This window comes from Rhinolophus sinicus, chromosome 9 (genome assembly GCF_057876585.1).
Source record: "Rhinolophus sinicus isolate RSI-liver-muscle chromosome 9, RSI-T2T, whole genome shotgun sequence".
Lineage (NCBI taxonomy): Eukaryota > Metazoa > Chordata > Mammalia > Chiroptera > Rhinolophidae > Rhinolophus > Rhinolophus sinicus.
The window spans coordinates 10,836,574-10,863,130 of NC_142509.1; the positions used below are offsets into that span (position 1 = coordinate 10,836,574).

The following is a 26,557-nucleotide window of genomic DNA, read 5'->3' on the forward strand; positions in this document are numbered from 1 at the left end:
ATATACTATTATAATAAATAAAATTGATCATCTGGTCTGAACACTTAAGAAAAAAAGTTCCAGAAATCCATCTAGCAGGATAATTGAGAATGCTGTTTTGTTCTCATGGAAACCATTCTGAAGGCCACTTCCATGCAGCTATATATTTTGATGTATTTTGTTTACAAGCAAAAATGTAGTCCATTAAAGAACAGAATAAAGAAAATAGATTACGGCACTCTGCGTGACCAGGGTCCCCATTTATGGGTAACCAGACAGCAGAGTACAGTATCCCTCATTGCACCTCCTCTTCTTAACCTTCTCCCAGCTAGGAATTCTGAGTTAGCAGAAGAGTGAGTAGTGAAGATCAAGTTGAAGAGCTTGGGTAACTCTTGTTTTGAGGAAATGTTTTTTTTTGTTGTTTTTTTTGCTTTTTTTAAGCACTGAAACTAGTCCAAGGTTTTGATGATGGTGAATAAATCTAAAATCACAAAATTATCTTGTAGTACTTTAAAAATGCACAAATATGTTATAAGCCTAATTCCGCCAATATATATACTATATCTTCATGGACAAATCAAATTTATGTGGAAGCTGGACTTAGTATTGAAGTTTGTTTTATTTCTGTAGTGCTTGATTACATTTAGTCTCTAGGTTTCTTTTTGGGGATTAAATTAGTTTATATCATCTTTGGAATCTACTATTCTCCATTGGAGAAAACAGAAATAATAAAGTTAGGTCCAAAGCCGAGACGGTAGAAGAGTAAGGATTCCAACCTACGAGTACCTAACTTCAATATCAGCACATAAATTATTTCTCTCCCAAATGTGTGCTTTGGCCATCTGCTTCTTATACCTTCAATATCAGGCATCGGGCTTTGTGCCAAACTCAAGCCTTCAAGAATTCAAACCTGCAAAGCTGACTGCTCAGAAAGCATTTTAGGAAATTCAGTTTCTGTTTTAGTTCTTGGTAGATAGAACATTACTTACTCTGGTGACAACTGAAATAGTTGTCCAGAACCCCCGAAAAGCACTTCATTAGAATTTTCTGTATCTTTACCTGGCTGGCAAAGAATTCTGTTACAGTCTTTGATTTAGCAAACTGCTTAATCTGCCTCCAGTACAGCCTTGGAGTATGAAAAAATTTGTAGGAAATAAAATGACTTCAATATGTCTGCTGAAAGGCACTATTGGTTACAAAGTAGAATTTTTATGATGTTTAAAGCAATTGGCTTTTCAGTAACACTTCCAGGATCAGTTAACCACCCCCATTACTCCCACAAAGAGGTATCTGCACTGGACATATGAGGCAAAGGAATTTAAATCAGCTGCCTAATGTAAGCAGCAAGTCAGTGAGTGACAAGGTTCTTGGATCCTGTCTCTAGCTAACTAATTCACTCAGCATAGATGAGGATGTATCAATCCCTATTCTTCTTTCACTGGGGATATTTTAAGTGTGTACTGTGCTTGGTCTTCCATGCGTCTTTGTGAGATTGTTTTCTGTTCTATGCGAGTGGTTGCTACATACTTGCTGCTTTTTGCCCCAGGTGCACTTTGTTCCAGACGCTGGAACTGTGGCTCAGATCGTCTATACCGATGACCAGGTTCGTCCACCCCAGCAGGTGGTGTACACGGCAGATGGTGCCTCCTACACGTCAGTGGATGGTCCGGAGCATACGCTGGTATACATCCATCCTGTGGAAGCCGCTCAGGCATGTGAAGCCTTATTGTGTATAGTTTGTTTATTAATCAGTTAATTCTTTACTCTCTGCCATTCACTGTGAAGGGCTGGTGAGACAGGAAATATTCAGATAAGATTTGTGCTCTCATGGAGTTTACAGTCAACTTGGCAGGGGAAGGTATGATACATTCATAACAGTTCTTCTCTTCAGTGATCATGGACTATATGATCAACTTGGTACTTTTCCTAAGTATCAAAAGCCAGGCCAAAAATAACATTTAGATCTGTATACCTTAATCAAAGATGCATCAGTGAAAACATATAGGTTATTACAGTTCAATGTGTAAGCAAAAGGTTCTACTAGCTTATCGACTGCTATTTATTAATACTTTACTGATTTGTAGGACTGTAATAGAGCAAAGGTAAAACTGGTGTACAATTATAGCTACCTTTATTTTTTTGCCAGTGATTTGGGATATTAGTTTCCAAATGCATGACACAAGTATTCCCCAATATATAAATGTTAGTTTAGTTTCTCTTGTTAGCACTTTACACTGTACAAAGTACTTTTAAACATCGTAAAAGAATAAGTTTCATACTTTTATAGTAGGATCCTGGTAATAAAATTTTTCAATATTTAATCAAGAGGCTCAAATCACTTCCAAGAAGAAATGGGTCCAAACTAATTAATACCTCTCAAATTGATATGAAGATGAAATTGACAAATAGTCAGATGATAGTTTTGGAATGCCTCTGCTTAGTTTTGGTCCCCCAACTATATTCAAATAAGATCACATAGTTTTTATAGAGAATGTTCTGGGCCCAGCTTTTAATGTATTACTATATTACTAGATGTCTTAATTATAAGAATTTGATACTGGCTGAAATTCTTTTACATTCCTCTGCAATCAAAATTTGACCATAGTTCTTATTCTCACAGGTTTGCTGAGGGTGTGGGCAAATTAAAGTCTTTTAAAAGCTTTAGGGGAAAGAATATTTTTTTGGATTGGAAATTTTCTATGGTGCCCTGGCTAAAATAATTTTGAAGATTTTTCTACTCTAGTTAGCTTTGCTGCATCATGACTAAAATTATTTTGTGTTTATAATGAGATTTTAAAAAAAATTATGATTTTACTGGCTTTTTCCAAAAAAGAACCTATGCAACATTAAATGCAATCTGTTTCCTTCTACTTCTCTTCTGATAATGAGTGTGCATTTTATATTTCAGAGAATTGTAATGCTTGTGTATATAATACTCTTCTGTATGTCTATATATTTCTAGCCATTTTCATCCAGTCACAAGTGTGCTCCTATGATACACAGCATTATGTGTGAATGTATGCACCCTCACTCATGGCATGTCTTTTATATTTCCATGACATGCCTTTTTAATTAGCTGTGACATTCCACCTCAAGAGAGGCTTTACTTAAGAGGAAAATCGTGTAGAATGTTAGCCAGTTGAGATGGTTAGCTTATACAATCTCTTTGGAGCCATCTGAATGAAAGGCTTTAGCTAAATGTAAGATTACTATCTTTATCTTCTTTATTAATGAGGATTATTACTAGCTATATGGGAATTAACTCTCCCACGAATTGGTGCTTAGCAGTAGGATAATTTTTCCTGTGTAGGCGAGCTGTCTAAAGATAAGTTTGTTGTTGTTACTGTGTTCTTTTTTTTGTTTTTGTTTTGTCTAGACTCTGTTTACAGACCCAGGCCAGGTAACTTATGTCCAACAGGATGCTACAGCTCAGCAGGTAATGAGTTACATTTTTGCTTCTTTGTTGTTTGGGGATAATACTATGGATTTTACCATTCCCTGGAATGTCCCCAACCCTCTGCTCTGTGCATTCTCTCGATGTCTGTTTCTTATATGTTAGATTAAATTTGATGGCAGCCTTCCTCATTCTAGCTTCTGAAAACTGATATTCTTTTTGGTTATCCTTTAAACATTTCTTTCCTTTTATCCATATTTCTAGTATGTCCTTTTTGACTTTGAGGGACTTCCTCCTTATTTTCCTTCAGGTTGTGAAAGTGATAAAGAAGATGCAGAAGCTAGATATTGTCAGTATTACTCTGAAGGGAATACGAATCCAAATAGTTTCATTTTCATGTTGGCTAGTACGACTTTTTAGCTGTACCACCAAGTGTCATGAGTGATTATCAAATAAATTCTCAATTAGTAAGCACTTTCTACTTTTTAATTTTTTATAGATGATTTGGATACTTCCATTTTAAAACTTGAAAACTATGTAGTAGTTGTATTAATATTACTTATGAAATCTAGAGAATTCTTAAGAGTCTTTGTCATATAAGTTATGGTTAAATTTATGCCTGATTGGTAGTGATCTACAATTTTGTGGGGTCTGTGGACTTGAATGAAAAAGTGTCTTAATCCATTTAGGCTGCTATAACAGAATGCCATATACTAGGTGGCTTATAACAACAGAGATTTATTTCTCACAGTTCTGGAGGCTGGGAAATCCAAGATCAAGGCGCCAGCAGATTCGGTGTCAGTTGAGGGCCCACTTCCTGGTTCATAGACGGCCATCTTCTCACTGTGTCCTCACGTGGCAGAAAGGGTGAGGGAGCTCTCTGGGGTCTCTTCTGTAAGGGCGATAATCCCATTCATAAGGGCTCCACCCTCATGACTTAATCACCTCTCAGAGGCTCCTCCCCAACACCATCTCATTGGGGATTCTGTTTCAACATACAAATTTTGGGGAGACACGAACATTCAATCTATAGCAGAGTTATCATTTTATTTTAATAATTTTGTAATAATTAGGTATATATCCTTGACAAAACAAGTCATGTACAGTTCTGTGAATATTTATTGATTCCATCAAGGAAGTAATGAAAGTTGTAATTAGTTTTTACAACCTGGCAGGAAAAGATAAAATGAAATTCCTTTGACTGTCTTTCGTAGATTAACTCATTCACTCATTTTTTTGAAGTGATGATTTTATTTTTTTTTAAAAAGTTGAAGCAATACTGGAAAAGAGAGGTACATTAAAAACAACGACAACAAAAAAACAAATAAACAAATTCTTCCCAGAAACATCCTCATTAACTGAGCAGTTGGTAACTATTATTCCAGACATCCTTCTAGACATACAGACAAAGATAAATAAAGGGAAAATGGCACTGACTCCCAAATGCTATTATTCATCCGAATACTTTAAACTTAAATTTACTTGAATTTAGCAGAAGAAAAAGAAATTGAGGTGAAATTGAAAGAGGCAATTTACTATGTTTTCCTAAACTGCACTTTAGCTTCAGTCCCATTCTGTCCTTGGCTCCTGCTGTGGTGACATGGACATCAGCACACTGACACTTCCTCTCACTTTCCTCTTCATTGTTTTGTGTTAGTTGCATTATTATTGTAACTAATATATTTGTGTTCTGTTCAGTAACCAGAGTTAATTTAGAATTGTGCTCCATTCTCTACTGGTATTTAATTTGTAGGAATCTGGAGTCTAATTTTGATTATTTTCCTCAATCCTTTTCTGACTTAATGCCTGTTTGATTCTTCTTTTATCCTTGAAGTTTTATTTGAAGTCTAATGACTTCACCAGCGTATGAATCAGAATTTCCTAGGATAGGGTGTGTCCTTTTGATGTATAAGTTAAAACTTTATTTTAGGAAATTTTTATTTATTGGTCCTTTGAAAATCTTTTTAATTTCATTTTCTATGTTCCCTATTTTAGGAACATGAGTCATGAGAATATTGACTCTTCTTTGTATTTGATATCTAACATGTTCTCTATAATCATTTTTATAGCTATTATTTTCCATGTTAGTTATGTAATTTCCTTTGTGTTCACTACATTTCCTTATGGTGTGTTATTATTTACTTTTTAATTAAATATATAAAAGTGCAATGATATATCAAAACTCCCTATAACCAAAACTCAGATTAAACAATAGAACATTACTCCTAAAAGCCATCCTCAGGCTCCCTCCTAAATACTTTTCCTTCCCTTCTCGTCAAACGTAACTACTGTCCTGCCTGCTAACACCATAGATAAGTTTTCCATGGTTTTGAACTTTATATAAATGGAATTACTTAGTATGGTTTCCTTTTGTCTGGCTTCCTTTGTTCATTGTTAATGCTTGGGAGATTAGTTCATGTTGTTGGGTGTAGCTGTGGGTGTTTTTCGTCTATTTTTATTGCTATATAGTATTCAGTTTTATGAATAAATTACAGTATATTCAGGACTGTGATCCTTCCTCCACTTTGATCTTCTTTGAGAGTGTCTTGGCCCTTTGCTTTTCTACGTACATTTCAGAATCATCCTGGAAGTTTTCACAAAAATCCTGCAGGATTTTCAATGGAATTTCATTGTATTATGTATCAGTATGTAAAGAATTGATATCTTTATAATATTGTGTCTTCCAATCTGTGAACATGATATATCCCTGACTTTAAAATAAAAGTTAAAAAATTGTCTTCTAGGTAGAGGTCTTACACATCTTTCAGTAGATTTATTCCTAGATTTTTGGTGTGTTTTGATATTATAAATAGTATAATTTAAAAATTTTTCATTTTTCCAAATTTTATTTTATTTATTTGTTTTTCCCCCTTCTTCCACCTCCCCCCCCCCCCACACACACACACACTCCGGGTTCAAGCCGTTGTTTCTCAGTCTAGTTGTGTAGGACACAGCTCCCTGGCCCATGCTGGTATTATGAGACTTGCACTTGCACGCTGAGGCAGTTGGTCGCTAGTTCACAGCAGCCGGCGGCAGCACTCAGCAGCTCACTCCAACCCCCGGCTGCTCATGACAGCCCAGCTCCAAGGAGAACTGTTGTTCACCATCTTAGCTGTAGAGGGCGCAGCTCACTGGCCCATGTGGGAATCGAACTGGCGACCTCAGCGTTAGGAGCACGGCGCTCCAGCCACCTGAGCCCCTGGGCTGGCCCTCAAATTTTATGTTTTATTTTCTTGATAGTCATGTTGTCTATGAATACTGACAGTTTTATTTCTTTCTAATCCTTCCAAATCCTTATATCTTTTCTTTTTCTTTTTTTTTTTCCCTTTTGGCCTGCTGGCTAGGATCACTAAATACATTATTGAATAGATGTGGTGCTAGTAGGTTTCCTTTTTTCCATCCTAGTTCTTAGGGGAAAAACTTTCACTATTAAAAATGTTGTTTAGTGCAGGATTTTTATAACAAAAGTACCCTTTATCAGATTAAGAAAGTTGTCTTTATTTTTAGTTTTTAATATATATTTATTTATTATTAATTGATGTTTATTATTATTCTGGGATGTTGATTTTTTATCAAGTGCTTTTTCTGAATCTGTTGAGATTTTTCTCCTCCTTTCTGTTAATATGGTGAATTACATTAATTGATATTTAAAAATTAAGCCAGCCTTGCATTCTAGAATAAACTCCTCTACTTGCTCCTTTTCATATATGTCTGGATTTGGATATGGTTTGCTACTATTTTGTTTGGGGTTTACATATTTATTTAATAATCCATTGTATTTTTCAGCCACAGTGTTTGATTTTCTTGCTTTTAAAGTAGCTTTCTACAAATATCAAATTATTATGTTATATACCTGAATCTAATATAATATTATGTCAATTATGTCTCAATTAAAAAGAAAAGAACAGAGAAAAGCTTTCAGCTTGATATTTTTCTTTTTCCTTTTAATAGCATCCTGAAAATCTACATCATCATTTTTATTGACTGTATAGTATTCTATTATAGGAATGTACTACTATCTATATTATCCATTGTTTTATATGTAGGCTATTTCCTATTTTTTTTGCTACTACAAAGAACACTGCCATAGATATCATACCAGATTATTTCCTTAGAATAAAGTCTCCAAAGAGAAATGAAAGAGACTCACGGTATTCACATTTAAAATTATTTAAGAACCAAGATTTTTTTTGTGAAAGTGCAAAAAGATACAAATATAAAAATCAAATAAATTAAATAAAACCCAGGATCCCAGATTTGAATTAGAATATCAGTATGAACTTGTGATGTAATTTTCTCTTAAAAAAACACATTTTCTAGTTCTGGCCACTGGAAAGGTGTAGATACAGTCATCTATGCAGTAGCAATGAGCTGACGTGGTCTCTAAATACAATTTTCCAGTAAAAGGAATCAGGGCTACCTAGAGAAACGGCAGATTCTAGCTCTGGAACAGGAAATGTACAAGATGTGCCTGTAATATTTTATCAGAATGCAAGGAAGCTAGTAACAACTCTGTTCAGTGGTCCTGTGGAAAGAACTACTGATCTAACTTGAGGGGGCCAAAATGGGACAATTTGAGCTGTAAAAAAAAGGAAAATATCTACAATAGATTGAAATACATTAACTATATTTAAAATCCACAAGCTCATACTGATATTAAAAGAAATAACTCATTGGTAATTTTTTGAGGATGGTAGGGGATCACCACATTATTCGTGCAACTGATAAATGACAGAATGCAGCCTTTCTCCCTAAAAGTACTTAGGTAAACAATTACTTGATGAGGGAAGTCTTTTTTTATAGAAACATTCCAACTAATAAATAAAGGGGATGACTGGCTTAGAATATCAGCATTTTTCATCTTCTAATGAAATATGGATCTAGGCAGTGATCATCAACAACAGCCCTAAACTATCAGGAAAAAGCTGATGAGCCACGTTATAATGGATGGATCAACTTAACCCTCTGAATATTGTTAATATCACGAAAAAGGGAGAACCATTCATTATAGACCTCCTGGTGTTGTGTACCTCTTACTGCATTTCACCACACATGAAGCATTCCTCCCAAAAGACTGAACCTGAATCTGAGTCTCTGGATTCCACTACCGGCTTATAGGAAGCATGGTAGACAAAATGGAACAAGTTAAAAGACACACAAGGATGTAATCAGCAAAATCTAGACTGTGGAAAACCGAAGGACAAATGGCCTCGTTTCTTCCACATACAAATTGCAAAGGAAAAGAAAAGGAATGGGAATTTACAGTTAGAGGAGACGTCAGAAACATATCAGTCAAATGCAGTAAGTGGACCTGCATTGTTTAGGTCCTGATTTGAACAAACCAATTATAAAAAAATCATGAGACAACTGGGGAAATCCTAACACAGTTAACTGGATATTTGATGATATTAAGGAATGAATAATTTTTAAGGATGATAATGTATAAATATAAAAGTCCTTTTAGAGATATCTACTGAACTATTTATAGATGAAAATGTATAATGTCTGAGGTTTGCTTCAAAATAATCTAGTGAGGGGGAAAGTAGGTAGGAGAATGAAAAGTGGAAATGAAGCTGGCCATGAGTTGATGATTGTTGAAGTTGAATGATGGGTATGTGCGGTTTATTATGATACTCTGTTTGATACATGTTTTAAATTTGCCATTATAAGTGGGGAAGTTATATTGATAGGAGTTTCTAAATTGCTTTTCGGAAGCCAAAAATATTTCTGTTCCCACCAGCAATATATGAGAATGCCCATTTCCACATTCACTTTCCACACTAGGTATTTGCAGTCTTTTAAAATTTTGCCAATCTGATATGCAAAAATGGTATTTTGTTGTTTTAATATTATGGCATAGTTTTAATTAGAAGTTTTGTTGCCACTTGAGGTTGCACCTCAAAGGGCCCTTCATCTTTTCCAATCTCCAGAAACAATCTGTTTGTTTCATGTTCTGTGCGAAAGGAAAGTTGTAGTCAGATAGCTCTATGAACCCTTACATTACAAGGCCGTGTAACTATTGGCTTCTTTATTATAGTTCCCTTTCATCCAGCATGATTTTTATTTCTGGCTATAACACCTCAGTGATGGTCAGCTTATTCTGTGACTGGATAAATTCTGGATGGAAAATTGGAGTGAGGGTTTAACACAGATGATAAATGCCTCCTCCCCCATCCCCCTTAGCAAAAAGGTTCCTATTTTCAATTGTTTTTAGTGGTGGCAAAATGCACTTGAAGCCTTTTTCATATGTGCATTGCCTCATCCTTAAGAAAGGCACCAGTGCTCTCCAGACCTAGAAGCACAGTCTCCTCTTTGTTTCTGAAAAATGAACATGTGTGATTCCCCACACACTGAGAAGGAAATATGCTGCACTGATAATTGGTCTCAGTAGGAATCCAGAAACATTCTGTTGTGTTTGCTGCTGTCCAGTGTAGCTTCATATTTCACTTCTCAGATGAATTATATCCTGAAATGCTTTATGTATTTGCAGAAATAATTATAGACAGTGATATTAAGTGGGAAAGAGAAAGTGTACCCTAAGTTTAACAAACTCTTTCCTCCTGCCGTGTTTTATTGTGCATGACAAAATGCACAGGATTAAAATATTTTTGTTTCATATTCTTTTCCTCTAAGTGTAATTGACACACGTTGCTCACCACCTTACTGCCTGGCCATTGTTTCCGGAGCCAGTGTGATTACCTTGTGGCTCTGGTATTCAAGGTGTGTGTGATGTTTACCTTCTCTGCTGCCCTCCTTGAATAGATTTAATCCCTTAGGGGCCCTTGTGATGTAGTGGAAAAAGCAGAGCAGAGTCAGATTTGGAATTTTATCTCTGCCACTTAGGAGCTGTGTGGTAATGTTACCTAGCCTCAAAGGAATTTAAAAATATGCCTAGCTCTCAGTAAATGTCAGTTGATTTGAATTATTAATTAAACACATTTGTAATGCATACCTACTGTGCGTTAAGGTATAAGCTATCTAAAAATATATAGTTCTTACTAGAAATGATTGTGATCAACCCTTTTCATCCCTTTTCAACAGTAGTTTGCACGATTCTGGTATGTGTTCAACCTCTGCTGTAACATCAGTCTTTCCAGATAATGGCTGAAGTGTTCAAGCCTTTCTTTGCCACAGTCTTTTAAGGGAGTTCCAGCATGGGGGAGGAAGAGGCTGTTGGTACTCTTCTAATGTCAGCTTTCTCAGCAGTGGTGAAAAGCCAGCAGTAACCTTGCCTAACCAGACTTTCTAGCAGCTTCAGTTGGGGAAAAAAATACATCTCAGCTTCACTGGAATAACTGAATTGCTGAATTCATTCTTTGAGGTTGGTTCTGTAAAGAGATAAAGAATTTATGAGGAGCAGAGGTGGATATATGCTTTGGTTTGTTCAGTGGGTGATAACATTCATCACCAGCATAAAATTTAAGTGCTTAGAATAAAGGATGATACTGAAACTATGCTCTGAGATAACAAGTGGGAACGAAGTAGCTTCTTTGCAGGATCAGGGGAGGACGCAGAGGGGTAACACAGTCGTATTGCCAGAAGTCCCCTGCTCTTTTCCTTATTGAGTCCTCACCTCAGTGGGCATTTTATTCTGTTTTTATTGAAACTGAAGCAGAAGCAGCTCCCAGAATTTTGTCCTCCCATATAAAGCTTCTAAAACGCCCTGAACTACAGAGATGGAATGTCATATAAAAGTCTGGGCTCCGGGGTTAAATGAATGCATGTTAAAACATGCATATGCTATTTGAGGTAACTGACTTTATCTGCTTTCTGGAGCCTGAGTATTTCAAATGTTGGGCAATGATCTTAAACTGCCGTGGCAGTTAGACTCTGTAAACCCACAATGTTGTTTCATTATAGAGTTTAAGCAGTTCTCAGACTTAGCTGTATTATGCAACTGAAAAAAAGATGTTTCTGTGAATAGCAGCAGAGTTCCTATAGATGCCTAAAGGGATTGATGTCATTTCCCAAAGGGCCAAATATATTTTCACAAACTAATCCTCGTTGCATACCTAATGTTCAGCAGTCTGTTAAGGTGTAGAGGAAGCATATGATGCCATCCCCATCCTGCAGAATTTATGATTATAATGATCTATTACTAAAATTAAGCACTTACTAAATGCCACACACTCTACTACTGGCCTCATATACGTATTGTTTCATTTAGTCCTCATAATAATCTATGAGGTGCAGGTTTGTTACTATGTCTTTTATAGATAAGGAAACTGAGGTTCAGAGAAGTTGATTAACTTATTAACTTGCTAGATAGTGGGGCCAGGATTTTAATCCAAATCTGACTCCAAAGCCCACACTCTGCTTCCCTGAGGTGCAGTTGCAGGGGCAAGATGGACTCACATGAACATGCACAGTAATTGAAAAGTAGATGGTGTTTGGCAATGGATACAAAGCTCTGGGGGATTGCTAATGTGTGAGATGTCAGCATCAAGATTCTAAAAGATGTTGGCAGACTGGAAGAACAGAACAAGTAATAAAATGAAATTTGCTGGAGATAAACGCAAAATCCTCTCCATTTAAGTAAAAATCAGCTATTTAAGTCCTGAGGAGGAGAAAAATGTTTTAATACCACTCTACGAGAAGGAAAAAAGGATTTTAGTTATCTGCAGATTCAAAAGGGGCCAGCAGTAGAACAGTGGCCATCGTAAGTGCGTAAGTGTGAATGCAAGCTGATGCTGTATTCATAAAGATATGGAATCTGCTGAGGAATAAATGAAGATGACAGAATGATGAGAGGTCTGGAAGTTTGGCCATGTAAGAAATGATTGAATGAATTAGGGGTCTTTGGTCTTGAAATACTTGCAGAGCTGTCTTCATGTGGCAGAAGGGTTAGATATAGTCTATCTAGCTTGAGAGGGAAGTCGTAGGTCCCCCATGTATGGAACATACGTGCAAGGAGATCTCGGCTCTGCAGAAACCATCATTGAACTATTCCGAAATGATCGAGCCGCCTTGTAAAGTGATGAAATGCGGAAGCTGAGGCTCAATGATGTTGTAGAGTGGGATTCTATGACTCCAAGTGAGCTCGGAGCAGAGCACAGTCAGGGAGGGCTAACGCAGTCAGAAATGGTTCATGGAGAAACTGGAGCAGGATATTAGGTTTAGAAGGTAGGTGTGGGAAGAGCATTCTCGGTGAGGAAAACCACATACGGGAAGGTAAAGATACAGGGAGCAGGCATTAAAAAAACCTTGCTGTGTTGAATGGGATTGGGATATGGCTTGAGTATGACTAGAGTGCTAACTGGGCAGGAGAAGTAAGGTTGGAGAAAAGGAATTTGGGGTGCTATGTAAGCCATGATGTTTGTTTAGGAGGTGAGAGAGCTCTTTAAGGTACCATTTATTTTCTACCAGTGTATTTGGTTAAGGTAGCATTAACCCAATACATTATCCAAACCTTACCTTATTTGCAAAAGACTAACTTCAGCGTGATGAAACAAATAGGCATCTTTTTCATTCTTACTTAAACACCTTAGCCTCTCTGAAGTGTGTCAAAGGAAAGCTGTTAGCCATTGAATTTTACCAACTGTTTTAGTTTTAAAAGTGAAGTGGTTGAAGATAGGTCAGATCGCTGTCCACACTATGTTGTGGCCTCCCTGGAAAGGCGGGAGGGGCCCCCCTCCACCCCAAATTGAGTTCAGATGTTGAGATTAATGATACTACACATGCACCAAGAGGATATGAAAAGGTTTGTTACTTACATACTTGAAGTCTCTGGGGAGACTGGGCAGGCCTCTCAAGCAGGTTTGAAATGGCTCAAGAGAGCAAGGAAAGGAGACTGGCTCGGGGTTTTGTTGAGGTGAAGTGGTGGGGTCAGCATGAGGGTTCCAGAGCAAACAATCGGGTGCTCTCAGGGTCTGAAACTCCTGCCCGGCGTCAAAGGAGGGATCATCAGCCTGCCCAGATGTCAGGCAGAAACAGCAAAAATGAAGGCAGACTCCTCATTAACAGCCGATAGATGGAAATCATTTCTTCAGGGCCTTGAAGGGTGCTAGTGTGAAGAATATCTGCTACCGCAGCCTTGTATTTCCTGTGTGTACGTGTGTACTAGCTAACTAAAAGTGAATGTGTGTTAACTTGATGGTGAAACTTTGTCCAGGCCTCATTACCCGTGCATAATCAGGTGTTACCTTCAATTGAGAGCGTGGATGGCTCAGACCCTTTGGCCACTCTGCAGAACCCTATGGATAGACTGGAGGCCAAAGAGGAAGACGATGAGGATGAGGATGAGGACACTGAGGAAGATGAGGAGGAAGATGGTGAAGACACAGACCTGGATGACTGGGAACCAGACCCACCTCGGCCCTTCGACCCGCATGACTTATGTAAGTACCAGCTGGTTCTCGTGAGGAAGGGCTTCCTGTGTGCAAACACTGCTGCCCCTTCTGTGGGCATCACTTAACTTCATCCTCACAACAGTGTGTGAGGGAGGCAGATGGTGTCTGGAGAGTTCTGATTTTACTGATGAAGGGACAGAAGCTCAGGGGAAGCTAGGCAGCCTGCAGAAGCTAGGGATGAGTGGTGGCTCAGGCATCAAGCCTGTCTTCTTAATACCAGAGCGTGGGCTCCCAAACCACTATGATAAGTTTCTCCAGTTCTGGAATAGTCTGCCATTTCAGCTTTAATACGTTGGCTTTGCTGCCTTTACGTCCGTTCATATCTTTTAAAAATGCCTGCTGTAGTTCAGGCACTAGTGCTTTATATTTTTTGACTTGTTTCATGCTCTCCACAGTCTTATGAGATAGGTAGCTTTCCCAAGGTCATGCTCAATTGTTACAAGGGTCAGGATTCAAACAGTGGTCTGGCTCCAGGGGGCCCATGGGTCACCATAACACTGCCTCTCTATATTGCTTGCCTGAGGGGTGGGTGGTCCTGCTTCCACCTATCAAATCACTGTTTCTTGCTATCAATTTTCATGCTTCTATGGCAAAGTTCTTACCTCATTTATTTGAATGAACCAGGCTAGTCAGAGTGTTGTGGTCTCACCATATTTGTGAGACCTTCTATGTGGTGGTGGTAAAGCTTTATTTGGTAAAGATTTTTTTTTTTTGGTGGTAAAGCTCATTTGCACTGGGGCCAGTGTTCACCTTCATATCCAGTAGAGAACTTCCTCATTTTGTTTTTTCTTGAATTCATACATTTTTCAAGGCCACTCCTTATTCAAATACACATAGTTACTTTCTCTTATAAACATTAATACAGAGTAGTTTTCCACTATTGGAGAATTGTAGGAATTGAAAATACCTATTCCTCAAGCCAGATCATCGCAAAGCCAGAGTTGGGTAAAATATGATTGGTTAATTAAGCTTGCTAAGTGTTATGAGCATGATCTCTGTGTGGTCCACATTAATACCGGCAGTTAGCTGACAGATGGGTGCTATGGGGAAAGAGGGAGTGAGTGTGGATGCTTAGTGCAAAATGATCACTTAGAAAATGAGCTGAAAATACATGTCCTATCAGGGCTGGGTTAATTGTGTCATCCAGGTGAATGAGGGCTGAGATGTTAAATTCATTCATTTTAGCATTATCTTCATACAGCATACGTTGCAGTCACACTGCATAGTACTCTTTGTTTTTGTTAGACATGCCCAGACACTGAGGCTTCTATAATTTCCTTTGAAAAAACTAGTTAAACAGTATTGTCAGGGTTTTTTTTAACAGCCTTTTTTTTTTTTTTTAAATTGGGGAACAGTGTGTTTCTCCAGGGCCCATCAGCTCCATGTTGTCCTTCAGTCTAGTTGTGGAGGGCGCAGCTCAGCTCCAAGTCCAGTCACCATTTTCAATCATTAGTTGCAGGGGGCGCAGTCCACCATCCGATGCAGGAATTGAACCGGCAACCTTGTTGTTAAGAGCTTGCGTTCTAACCAACTGAACCATCCGGCCACCCCTTTTAACAGCTTTTTAAAAGATATAATTTACACATTATAAACCTCATCTCTCTTGTCTTACCAGATTTGGTAACATTTAGCCTAAAGCTCTTCTTTTTTTCTTTTCAGATATAATTGATTTGTAAATTTAGTGGCCACTATTTGAATTGATATCCAGTGGAGAAATAGGTCACAGCCTGCATGTTATTTTTAGCAGGCATAAGCTAATTCTGCCTGATTTTAGAGGGAAAAAAAGTACAGAATTTTATTGGTCTGTGAAAGCTAATATATTACAATTGAATGGGTACTGTATTGTAGGAGTTAATTGAATTTTGGCCTAAAAATTTAGATTTGGGGATTTTTTAGGTTAGAGCTTTTTTCTTGAGATCAAATCACATGGAGGGATTCAACTTCCAGATTTTTTTTTTTTTTTTTTTTTTTTTTTTGCAGGGTGTGAGGAGTGTAACAATGCGCACTCTTCAGTGTGCCCAAAGCATGGCCCGTTGCACCCCATCCCCAACCGTCCTGTGCTCACCAGAGCAAGAGCCAGCCTCCCCCTGGTCCTGTACATCGACCGGTTCCTCGGAGGTGTGTTCTCCAAAAGGCGCATCCCCAAGCGCACCCAGTTCGGCCCCGTGGAGGGACCCCTTGTCAGGGAGTCCGAGCTGAAAGACTGTTATATTCATCTAAAGGTAATTCACGCTTTATCGTAGTTCACTCTTGTTATTATTTTTGAAGGGGCATGCATTTAGTCTCTTAATTGAACTTCATAGCAGTTGTTTGCTAAGGCATTATATGAATAACTCTGAAAAGTGTATTCTTAGGGGCTATTTTAATCTGCTAGAGCTGCCATAACAAAATACCACAGATGGGCGGATTAAATGACAGTAAATTTTTTTTTAAATTTATTTTTTTAAATTTATTGTGGTGACAATTGTTAGTAAAATTACATAGATTTCAGGTGTACAACTCTGTATTACATCATCTATAAATCCCATTGTGTATTCACCACCCAGAGTCAGTTCTCCTTCCATCACCATATATTTGATCAAATGACAGAAATTTATTTTCTCACAGTTCTGGCAGTTAGAAGGCCAAGATCAAGGTTTTGGCAGGGTTGGTTTCCTCTGAGGCCCCTCTCCTTGTCTTGTAGATGGCCGCCCTCTTGCCGCCTCTGTACTTGGTCATCCCTCTCTGCAAGCATAGCCGGGTGTCTCTGTGTGTCCTAATTTCCACTTTTTATAAGGACAACAATCAGATTGTATTAGGGCCCACTCTAATGACCTCATTTAAACATAATCACCTCTTTAAAAGTCCTAGCTCCAAATCTAGTCACATTCTGAGTTATTGGGAGATTAGGGTATCAACATATGAATTTTTTTTTGGGGGGATGGGGACACAATTGAGCCCGTAACAGGGGCTTTAACAGCTTTTTCTTTTTTTTTCAAACTGACTGGAACACAGAGAATTATGTAGGCTCATGTAATCTGCCAAGTGCCAATAATGTTTTCACGAAAACCACTTCAATTTTTGAAACAGCTCTGTTCTAGTGAATCTTTTCTTAAAGAATAGTTCACTGTATGTTAAAGTATGTTTATACTGATCTCTATTTTTTACATTCGATGCTTTTACTTCTCTTCAACCCCTTGATGTCTGCCTCTTGGAGAGCCACTCTGGAGAACCAAGAAAGGGCAGTGGGAAGGGAGAATATTTGGGATGTGTGTTTTGAGAAATTAGCTGCTGTCATGGGGAGGTATTCTCTGGTGAATGCTCAAGATCTCCAGGAAAGAGTAGTACTTTGTAGCAAGTTATATAAATGTCTAACCACTATGCTGTATACCTGAAATTAATATAACATTGAATGTTGACTGTAATTTGGAAAAAAAAGAGAATACTTTGTAAAGAGAAATACCTGTCACCAGGCTATACATTATAAATGAATACAATTGAATCCCAAAAGGAAGCAAGTTATAATAAACTGGAGAGTATTTTGCTTGTATTTTCTGGCTTATTTGTAGCATTTTTTGATGTGTTAGTTAATGATGACACATCAACTGAAGCTATACAATCAGGTTAACTTTCAGGTTTTGCCTGGTAATTCTATAGGTGGGTATTTGGAGATCCTTTCCCTTTTACATCTGGCAAGACACAATTCCAGTTCTGTACAAAGGGAAGAATCAGGATATATGGTTAATTTAAAGAGCAATATATTGTGTATTATGACATTAATGCATATCATATTGAAGGTTTTATTTATTTTGTTTTTTGGCATGGCTTTTAACTTTCTCTTTGATTACAGGTTTCTCTTGATAAAGGGGACAGAAAAGACAGGGATTTACATGAAGACCTATGGTTTGAGTTGTCTGATGAGACCCTTTGTAATTGGATGATGTTTGTACGTCCAGCCCAGAATCACCTGGAGCAGAACCTGGTGGCTTACCAATATGGCCACCACGTGTATTACACAACAATAAAGAACGTAGAACCCAAGCAGGAGCTTAAGGTACAGAGCTGGGTCAGTGGGGCCTCTGCTAGGAATCATGCTTGTTTAATGCTTTTCCTACTTTTTTTTTTCCTGAAGTGGGATTCTTACAAAAATGGTCCTTTCCTTGTAATTCTCTTACCTATTGAATGTCTACTATATACTGTATACCTATAATAGTCCCATAATAAAGCAAAATAAAAAATGTATGACTTTTGGGCATATCAAAGGCCTACATGAAGGCATTAGGCCCAGGGGTAAGGTATAGTTGTTATGGGGAACAGACTGGTATGATGGAGTGATGAAAGATGGGGTTATTTACCATGTTTCCCTAAAAATAAGACCTAGCTTTACAATCAGCTCTAATGTGTCTTTTGGAGTAAAAATTAATATAAGACCCAGTCTTATATTTTACTATAATATGAGACCCGGTCTTATATAATATAATATAGATTACTATATATTATTAATATAACATAACATGTATGTTATGTTATAATATAATACATATAATATAACACATAATATAACATATATTATATAATATAAGACCGGGTCTTATATTATGTTATATTATATAAGACCCGGTCTTATTTTACTATAAGACCGGGTCTTATATTAATTTTTGCTCCAAAAGACGAATTAGAGCTGATTGTCTGACTAGGTCTTATTTTTGGGGAAACACGGTAATATGATTTATACACTCTAAAGAAGAATTAGTTGGGAAACAGGAGAGCTTGTAAAATGATATTCACATGTATGGGCAAGATTTCTTTTCTTTTTCTTTTTTTTTTTAAACTTTCATTTATTTTAAACGTGTTTTTCCAGGACCCATCAGCTCCAAGTCAAGTAGTTGTTTCAATCTAGTTGTGGAGGGCACAGTTGTCCATGTGGGGATCAAACCAGCAACCTTGTTGTTAAGAGCACTGTGCTCTAACCAACTGAGCTAACCGGCCGCCCCAAGATTTCTTTTCTTTATCTGAATAATTTATTTAGCCCAAAATGTTTTATGGAAAGACTTCTGATTTCAGGAATTTATTTTTTGTGAATAAGTCTCTGTTGGAATTTGGGTAAATATTAACTCTTGATGATATAATGAAAGTTCTGCTGTGATTCCAAGTGAAGATACCTTTTTTTTTTTTAATGCTATGTTAGGAACATGGCCAAAAGATGGGGTCAACATACAGTAAAACTTCCTGATATAAATGAAAACTAGGAGAGAAGTGATTGTGCCAGTCCAGAGTTGCACAGCGCCTCACTGTGGTCAAAGTGAGAATAAATACCTCTCTAGGGGAAAACAAAGATCTAGACTTTGTTCAAAAGTTTTACAAAACCTGCATCTTTGAAATCATCGACTAGATAATACATAAACCCCCAAGAAAATATGTAAAGGGAGATTTATATCTTGCATCATCTAGCCAAATAAATTATTCACAAGATGATACTGGAGTGAATACTTTTTAACTGTGGAAGGGAGATTACTTTCTCTTTTAAAACAGTAGATAGAACTATATAGAGGGAAAGACAGAAACATTTAAATAAGGATGCAATAGTGCAGTATAATAAACAACCAAAATGACAGATAAAAAGGGAAGCAACAGAACGGGGGAAATATTTGTAATACATGTCAAAAGTTTTAAGTATAAAAACAGAGAGTTGTACATCTCTAATTTCACTACATACAGATGGACAAATTAACAAATGTCTGGAATGGACTTTATTTGGATGAGGAATCAAATAGTAAAGAAATATTTAAAAGTGTTTTCAATATTGATAATTTAAAAACCCTTAACACAACTATGGATTATTATTTTTGTTAATTTAAATTAGCCAAAATAAATGGGTACAGTACAATGAATGTGAGAGTTTTAAAAAATAGGGACATTCATTACAGAATGGGATTATTTTGTAGAATATTTCTGGCAGCATATTGCAAAAATATTCTTGGCTGAGTAAACCCAACCCTCAACAGTTAGTCTGAGGAAATAGTTATAAACAAAGATAAAGCTAGATACATTAGAATTTTGTAATGCCATATCTTACTGTCTCTCAGATAATAATGGCTTTAAGATGCACCATTATTTTATGCACCATTAAGGAAAAAATTGCCACCAGTTAAACTGTATTACAGTGATTTTTGTTCTTGTTGTTTTGTCTTAAATTTTATTGGGGAATATTGGAGAACAGTGTGTTTCTCCAGGACCCATCAGCTCCAAGTCATTGTCCTTCAATCTAGTTGTGGAGGGCGCAGCTCAACTCCAAGTCCAGTTGCTATATTCAATCTTTGGTTGCAGGGGGCACAGCCCACCATCCCATGGGGGAATTGAACTGGTAACCTTGTTGTTGAGAGCTCGCCCTCTAACCAACTGAGCTATCTGGCCGCCCCTCTGGAAGCTCAGCGGCAGCTTGTTGTCATCAATCTAGTTGTGGAGGGCGCAGCTCCGCTCCAAGTCCAGTCGCCGTTTTCAATCTTAGTTGCAGGGGGCACAGCCCACCATCTCATGTGGGAATTGAACCGGCAACCCTGTTATTCAGAGCTCGCGCTCTAACCAACTGAGCCATCTGGCCACCCCTACAGTGATTTTTTGTTTTTTAAATCAATAAAATGGTATTTTATACCCATGTAGGAGCTATTTTAGACTTAGACATAATTTTAAAAATCACATCACACATACAAAAAAAGTTCACATAGGTAAAATAATTTGGTTAAGGTATTAACTGCTTTTAAAAAAAATCTGACTTTTTTTACTGAATCACTATTTTACTTCATCATGGATGTTTGTGCTTTCCTATATCTGTCATCTTCTGTGCCATCAAGGTGTTGAAAACAGTGCAGTATTTTTAATATAAGTGCTCTGCTATCACCTATGGGATATTTTTCCAAGCCATTACCCTTTCTGCAGGTTTTGACATTGTGCTTTCCTATTGACTGAGCCCATGTATATCATCTTCCTCAATTGTGACACATGTCCTTGAAACTTCAGTGGTTTTTGATCAAGTCAGAAGAAAGTTTCTGACAGTTTGATGTTTGATACCTTAATGAGAGGTCCTGCAGGGTGATCACACCAGCCTTGCATTGCTTTGAAGTTTCTTTTATTTATTCTGAGGGAGACAGCAATTTTTACCCCACTCATTTGCATTGCTCAGCAAGTGTTAACAACTCATGGAGTGCCACAGAGGTACAATACAAAGAGCTTGGCCAGGCTTGTGCAGGAGCAATGAGCAGGCAGTGAGAGCTACATCATGGCAGTGAGTGTAGGATGCCATGGATTATGAGACCCATTCTGATTCTGAGATGTTAAAATATGAAAAATATACATATTGGAATTGATGGAATAAGAATTTATAACAGAAAAATGATAAACCACCTACAAATCCAACCATAGGGTCATGGTTAAGTAAATTATAGAATATTGACTTTGTAGAATATTATCCCACAGTTAAAAATGAAGTCTCTCAAAATAAATATTTTCATATTGTTAAAATAATGTTCCATAACAATTATATATGATTAATTCATATAGTGATTAATATATTGAACTCCCACTAGGTTTCAGACACTAGGAAAAGCTGGGCTAGTTCCCCCATGTTTGGGGAACTAACATTCTACAGGAGAGGTGGGCAGAAAGATGTAAATAAGCAAATATGTTAAGTAGTGGCAAGTGCTATGAAAGAAACAAATGGTGAAAAGAGAGCAAATAACAGGAAAGGGACCAGAATAGATATGACAGATAGGGAAGGCCTTGCTGAAGAGATGATAATTAGGCTGAGAATTGGAATGAGAAGGGGCCTCCAGTGTAGAAGGGGTTAGGAGAGGGGTGAAGGGGAAGAACCCAGCATTTCTTCTGGTGGTGACACAGCAAGGGCAAAAGTTGGGGTGAGAAAGAACTTGGCATGTTTGAGGAACTGACAGCAGACCCTCTTGGTTGAGTGCTACGTAAGGGAGAGTGATGAGAGCTGAGATTGCTTAGCAAAATAGGGCCAGATCATGGAGCCCTTAGGAGACCATAATCAAGCATTGCAGGTTTATTATGAAACAAGAAGCTATTGCTGGCTTTCAAGCATGGGAATCTGATGATGGTGTTTTAAGAAGACCACTTTGGCTCCTGTGTAGAAAATGGATTGGAGAGAGCAAGAGTATAAAAGAGGAGGCTTGTTAGAAGACCAGGCAAGAGCTCATCTTGGCATGCATCTAAGTGGGAGAGACAGAAATGGGGAACATCTGAGCAATCAACAGTTCTTGCTAAAGGATTACAGAGGAAAACTGAGAAATCCAACATACCTTTCAGGTTTCAAGCCTGAACAATTGTGTGCAAGGTAGAGTATTTACTGAGATGGGGAAGGTAAGCAGGGATAGGGGTGTGAGTAGGGGAGCATCTAGAACTCAGTTCTGGGTGTGTTAAGTTCAAGCTGTTTGTGAAACATCCACAGTGTCAGGTAGGCAGTAGAATCTACGTGGAGGGAACAGAGAGAGAGGATCTGGGATGGAGATACCGATTTGGTAGTCTTAGCATTGAGTTGGTTGGAAATGGATATGATCACCTTAGGGAAAAATAAAGAGGCCCTGGATTTGGACTAAGCTTTGAGGAACACCACTATTTTGAAGTTAGGGAGAGGAAGAAGAGCCAGACAAGGAGACTGAGCAGAAGTAGACAGTGGGGAAGGAGGGAGGAAGTGAATGAGGAGGGTGTGGTGGCACTTGAAACAGTCACTGGTGATTCTAGTAAGAGCCCTTTGGTGACCTGGAGGGGTGGAAGCCACTATGATTACAGCTGTGTAAAACCTGTGTTTAGTACAGATAAAAAAAATCAGGAGAGACTACGTTTTATTTAATGAATAGACTATTAATATTATCTCTTGTGAAGTTCTAATAACAAAACAATTTTTTTTAAAGGAAAAAGAAAACATATGTAGTGTGTTATGATAAATGAACTTCCCGACTATCTGCAGACTGGTGTTAAAGGGGTTGGCTCACAGTGTGAATTTTTTTGTTGTTGGCTTGTTTTTCATGGGCTGTGGAAAAACCTGAATTGTTTTATATAAGCAGGAAAAAGATTTACACATTTGAGCATTCAAAGAGCACCTGGTGATGTCCTTTAGTTTTTGATGATATATTTGGTTATTGCAGGTGTGGTATGCTGCATCCTATGCTGAGTTTGTGAACCAGAAAATTCATGACATTTCTGAGGAAGAAAGGAAAGGTGGTTGTACTTTTTTATATTTTATTTTTTCTGTATGAATTCTAAGTTGTACATATTACATCTTTATGCAATCCCTAATTTTTCCATCTCCATATATTTAAGAAGATATTCCAGTAGATTTTTTAGAGCTACACATCGCTAATTCTAGGATCAAATGACAATGACATATTTACATTTCTTTCACGGGTGCTGGAAAATAGTATTTAACATAATGAAAACCTCCAAATACTAAATTAGAACCTACATCAGAGGGTGATCCCTATCGAGACTTAATCATGTCTGAGGACATAGCAAGGCAGGCGTTGACTTTGTTTTTAATGTAAATGTTACTGAAGTATAATCTCCATACGGAATAGAGCACAAATCATAAGTATACAGCTCGATGAATTTTCACAAAGGGAACATACCTGTGTAACCTGAACTCAGGTCAAGACACAGAACATGAATACTACCCCAGAAGTGTCCTTGTGCTTTCTTCCAATTCGTCCTCACTCCCAAGTGTAACGACTCTCCTGACTTCCATACCACAGATACGATATGCTTGTGACTGAACTTTATATGAATAGAATTGGGATATGTACACTTACGGTGGGTGGGAACCTTTTGCTCAACATTATGTTTGTGAGATTCATCCATATGGTTGTATATTATTGTATTTGTTCATTCTCATTGCTATTTGGTATTCTACTGTACGAATGTACCACAATTAAGTTATCTGTTTTATTGTAGATGGAAATTTGTGCTGTACAGTGTAATTCTGATGCCAACTACCTAGAGTTAGGTCACATTTTATAGGTGAAGGGCAGAGTCTTCTACAAGACTCTCCTCACCTCAGACAGTAGCCACCACCTCTGGGGTTCCTATGCCGTCTGCACTTCTGACCAACTAGCCACAAGTTAGGGAGTTCCCACTATGCCCTTAGGTTTGATAATTCACTAGAATGATTCACGAAATTCAGAAAAGTTCTCTACTTATGATTATGCATCAGAACCAGCAAAGTGAAGAGACATATAGGACAAGGTTTGGGAGGGTCCCAAATGTGAAGCTTCTATGTCCTTAGGCCATGTCACCTCCCTGGCGTGTGTGATTGATGTATGGTTACCAGCCAGGGAAGCTCACCTGAACTTTGGTTTCCAGAGTTTTTATTGAGGTATCACTACATAGGCTTGACTGATTGAATCTTTGGCCCTGTGATTGAACTTACTCTCCAGTTCCTGCTCCCCTCCCTGGCTGATACCGCTTTGCTTACAGCCCCAGCCCTGTAACCTGATGGTTGGGCTTGCTGGCTCAGCTGACCCCATCGGGAGCCATCTTATTAGTATAAACTCAGGTATAGTCAGAGACCATCATGGATAAATAACAAGGACACTCTTATCACTTGGGAAATTTCAAAGATTTAGAGGTTATTTCTCAGGAACCAGGAACAAAAGTCAGCCATATTCCTATTATATAGCAGGGTTGTTTCCAGTTTGGGGCTGTTTTGAAGGTTGCCATTGTGAACATTTTTATGTGTCTTTTAGTGAACAGATGTGTGTATTCCTGTTGGGTGTACATCTAGAAGTGGAATTGTTGGGTCGTAGGCTATGCATGTAATCAGCTTTAGTAGATACTTCTGAATATTTTGCCAGAGTGATTATATTGGGCATTAATTTTTAAAGTTATTTGTGATAAAATATACCCTCAGATTAGAAGCTTACCTCTGAATCACTAGGTTATCTGAATACAGATTTCCGTTGTAGTCCTTTCTGTTTTTCCAGTGTGGTGAGGTTGTGTGTGTGTGTGTGTGTGTGTGTGTGTGTTGTGTGTGTGTGTGTTGTGTGTGTGTGCGTGCTGGGGGTTGGGGGTTGGGAGAGGGTAGTATGAGGGTGTTTGTTTCTTTGATGTTTTATATGAATATATCAGAAAATAAGATCCTAAAAACTACTCTCTGTCAAACTTTAGCCTTTTGTTTCACAACAGAACAGTAATGCAAATAGCAGACACTATATGTTTATGAAGTCTGAGTTACACTGAGATTGGAATGGTGAGGATACTGGGCATTTGAGTTTTATTTATTCATTGATCATTAGCCTTTATGATTTCTCTCCTGTGACTGCAGTTCTTCGAGAGCAAGAGAAGAATTGGCCCTGCTATGAATGTAACCGCCGATTTATAAGCTCAGAGCAGTTGCAGCAGCATCTCAATTCTCATGATGAGAAACTGGATGTGTTTAGCAGGTATAATGATGGGGAAGGTTTCACAAACTTAGTTTTTAAAGGTCCAGAGTCATTTCTGTATGGTCTATAAAGTAATGAGTCTTTGTGTGTATGTGTGTGTAGACAGGTAACCAGTAAACTGCTGAGGGAAATTTTTTATTTGTTAATTCCTGCCCCCTCATCCCCATCCTCATCCTTATTTACTATTTATCTCTTTTCCAGCATAACCAATACCCAGCAATAGGAGATCCTTTCACCTTAGTTAAATCTCCCTTAATCAGAGATTCTGAAATATGAATTCTTGAGATAGCATACACCTATGACATAATCTGCATCTCTGATTTTCCAACTTTTTTCAGTAGTAGAATTCCTTCATCAAACAAAATCATATATTTAATTCTACTATATAAAAAAAACAGATAGATGAGGGAGAATCATATAGGATAGGGTAGGTAGGAGCCAGATCGGGTAGGCTTTATGGGTAATGGTAAGAAATTTGGATTTTATTCTGTGATAAGAAATCTTTAGAGGGTTCTGATCAGGGAGTATTGTGATGTCAATTATATTTTAAAACATCACCCTGTATAAAAATAAAAACATTACTTTAGCTTCTATCGGATTAAGAGTGAAGATAGAGAGTCCAGTTAGAAGCTATTTCGACAGTTCAGATGAAGAATGAGGGTGGTTTGGAGTAGGGTTGTACCAATGGGACAGATGTAAGGTTGCCGACTATTATAGGATTTGAAAAGAGAGGAGATGGTGTGAAGTGGCATTTAGGAAAGTGGGAAAATAAATGTTCTGGGGAACTACAGTATGATTGCCTGCAATATTAAGAGCTCACTTGAGGTTCATGGTCATGAATTAAAGTGAGGCTACTAGCAAGGCTGTGTCTCATTTTCCAGCTTCATTTCACTGCAAGAGAGCCCGTGCAAAGCAGACAGGGAGTTGGGTTGCACAGTGTTGTGGTTTTGCCAGGCGTATATAACATAGCAAGAGAAATGAAGCAGAAGTGGGAATGGAAATCAAAAGTATATATAAGGGAGTGACTACAGTGAATGACTTTGGAGTTTATGTGTGGAAGAAGGGAGAGAAAACATCATGAGGACATAGGACTGCAAATAGGTGACAGAGGATTAGATTGGAGTTGGTAGTGAAGTGAAAGGATTGTTGAGTCCAGGTGTTACGTAGAGGGAGTGAGCTGGAAAATCAGGAGATAGTGTCAGAGTGGGCGATACATGGGGTTGAGATAATGGGAGTTCTGCACTTACTGAAGATGACAAGTTCTAGGATATAACTATTGGAGTAAATATCTGAGGTGAGTGGAGGACACTGTGAGAGTTAAGTCACTCCCTCCTGAGTATCCCTAAATCTCTGTTCATAGCTCTATTGTAGCACTTTTTATATTCTGCTGTGTTTCCCTGAAAATA

General features: G+C 37.9%; 1 protein-coding gene across 6 annotated transcripts in view; it reads left to right on the forward strand.

Annotated features, from left to right (window-relative positions):
* PRDM10 (PR/SET domain 10) overlaps window positions 1-26,557 on the forward strand; it is a 91,480-nt gene that overhangs the window by 36,076 nt on the left and 28,847 nt on the right. Inside the window, exons 3-9 of one of the 6 annotated variants that reach the window (XM_088800819.1) lie at window positions 1,526-1,690; window positions 3,356-3,415; window positions 13,485-13,710; window positions 15,703-15,944; window positions 17,552-17,755; window positions 22,863-22,938; window positions 25,034-25,151. In XM_088800819.1, coding sequence (XP_088656945.1) covers window positions 1,526-1,690; window positions 3,356-3,415; window positions 13,485-13,710; window positions 15,703-15,944; window positions 17,552-17,755; window positions 22,863-22,938; window positions 25,034-25,151 — 1,091 coding nt within the window. The remainder of the gene's footprint in view (window positions 1-1,525; window positions 1,691-3,355; window positions 3,416-13,484; window positions 13,711-15,702; window positions 15,945-17,551; window positions 17,756-22,862; window positions 22,939-25,033; window positions 25,152-26,557) is intronic. The other 5 variants (XM_088800820.1, XM_088800822.1, XM_019713984.3 and 2 more) reach the window with 5 other exon arrangements.